Source organism: Aptenodytes forsteri, unplaced genomic scaffold (assembly GCF_000699145.1).
Source record: "Aptenodytes forsteri isolate BGI_AS27 unplaced genomic scaffold, ASM69914v1 Scaffold147, whole genome shotgun sequence".
In the NCBI taxonomy this organism is placed as follows: domain Eukaryota; kingdom Metazoa; phylum Chordata; class Aves; order Sphenisciformes; family Spheniscidae; genus Aptenodytes; species Aptenodytes forsteri.
The window spans coordinates 1,129,383-1,129,861 of record NW_008795320.1 but is presented as its reverse complement, the minus strand read 5'-3'; the positions used below and the strand labels follow the sequence as shown (position 1 = coordinate 1,129,861).

At 70.1% G+C, this 479-nt stretch overlaps 1 protein-coding gene across 1 annotated transcript in view; it reads left to right on the top strand.

Annotated features, from left to right (window-relative positions):
* Positions 1-479, top strand: part of MAP1S (microtubule associated protein 1S) — a 14,393-nt gene that overhangs the window by 3,077 nt on the left and 10,837 nt on the right. The window contains exon 2 of the mRNA XM_019472205.1: positions 23-110. Coding sequence (XP_019327750.1) covers positions 23-110 — 88 coding nt within the window. The remainder of the gene's footprint in view (positions 1-22; positions 111-479) is intronic.

Sequence of the window (479 nt, the reverse complement as noted above, 5' to 3'; positions counted from 1 at the left end):
TGCTCTGCCTGGCCGGCTCCAGCCTCGTCCTGCTGGGCACCGTGGAGCCGGCGCTGGGGCTCCAGCCGGCCGAGAGCCTGCCCGGGCAGAGCCGGGAGGAGATGGAGCTGGTAAGGGGCTGGGGGGACGATGCCTGTGGGGGAAAAGGGGCCACCGCCAGCCCCCGCGCGGCTCTGGGGCACCTCGGGGTGCTCCTGCTCCCGCTGCCCCGGTTTAGGGGCTGGTTCTGGCTGTGCTGGGGTGTCCCCAGGTTGGTGGGGAGGGGGAGACTGAGACCTTCCACTGGTTTTCTGTCGCTGCTCTTGGGCACTCGGGGGGTTCCTCGCGGCAGCTCCCCCAGGGGCACCGGGACGTCCAGCAGCACGTGGGAATTTGCAGCTTTTACCTGGTTTTCCCTCCCTGTCCTGCCCTGATGGGCTGCTCTGGCTCAGGTGGGGTGGGGGGGGGATGCTGTGCTGGGCGGGAGTGGGTGGTGGGTG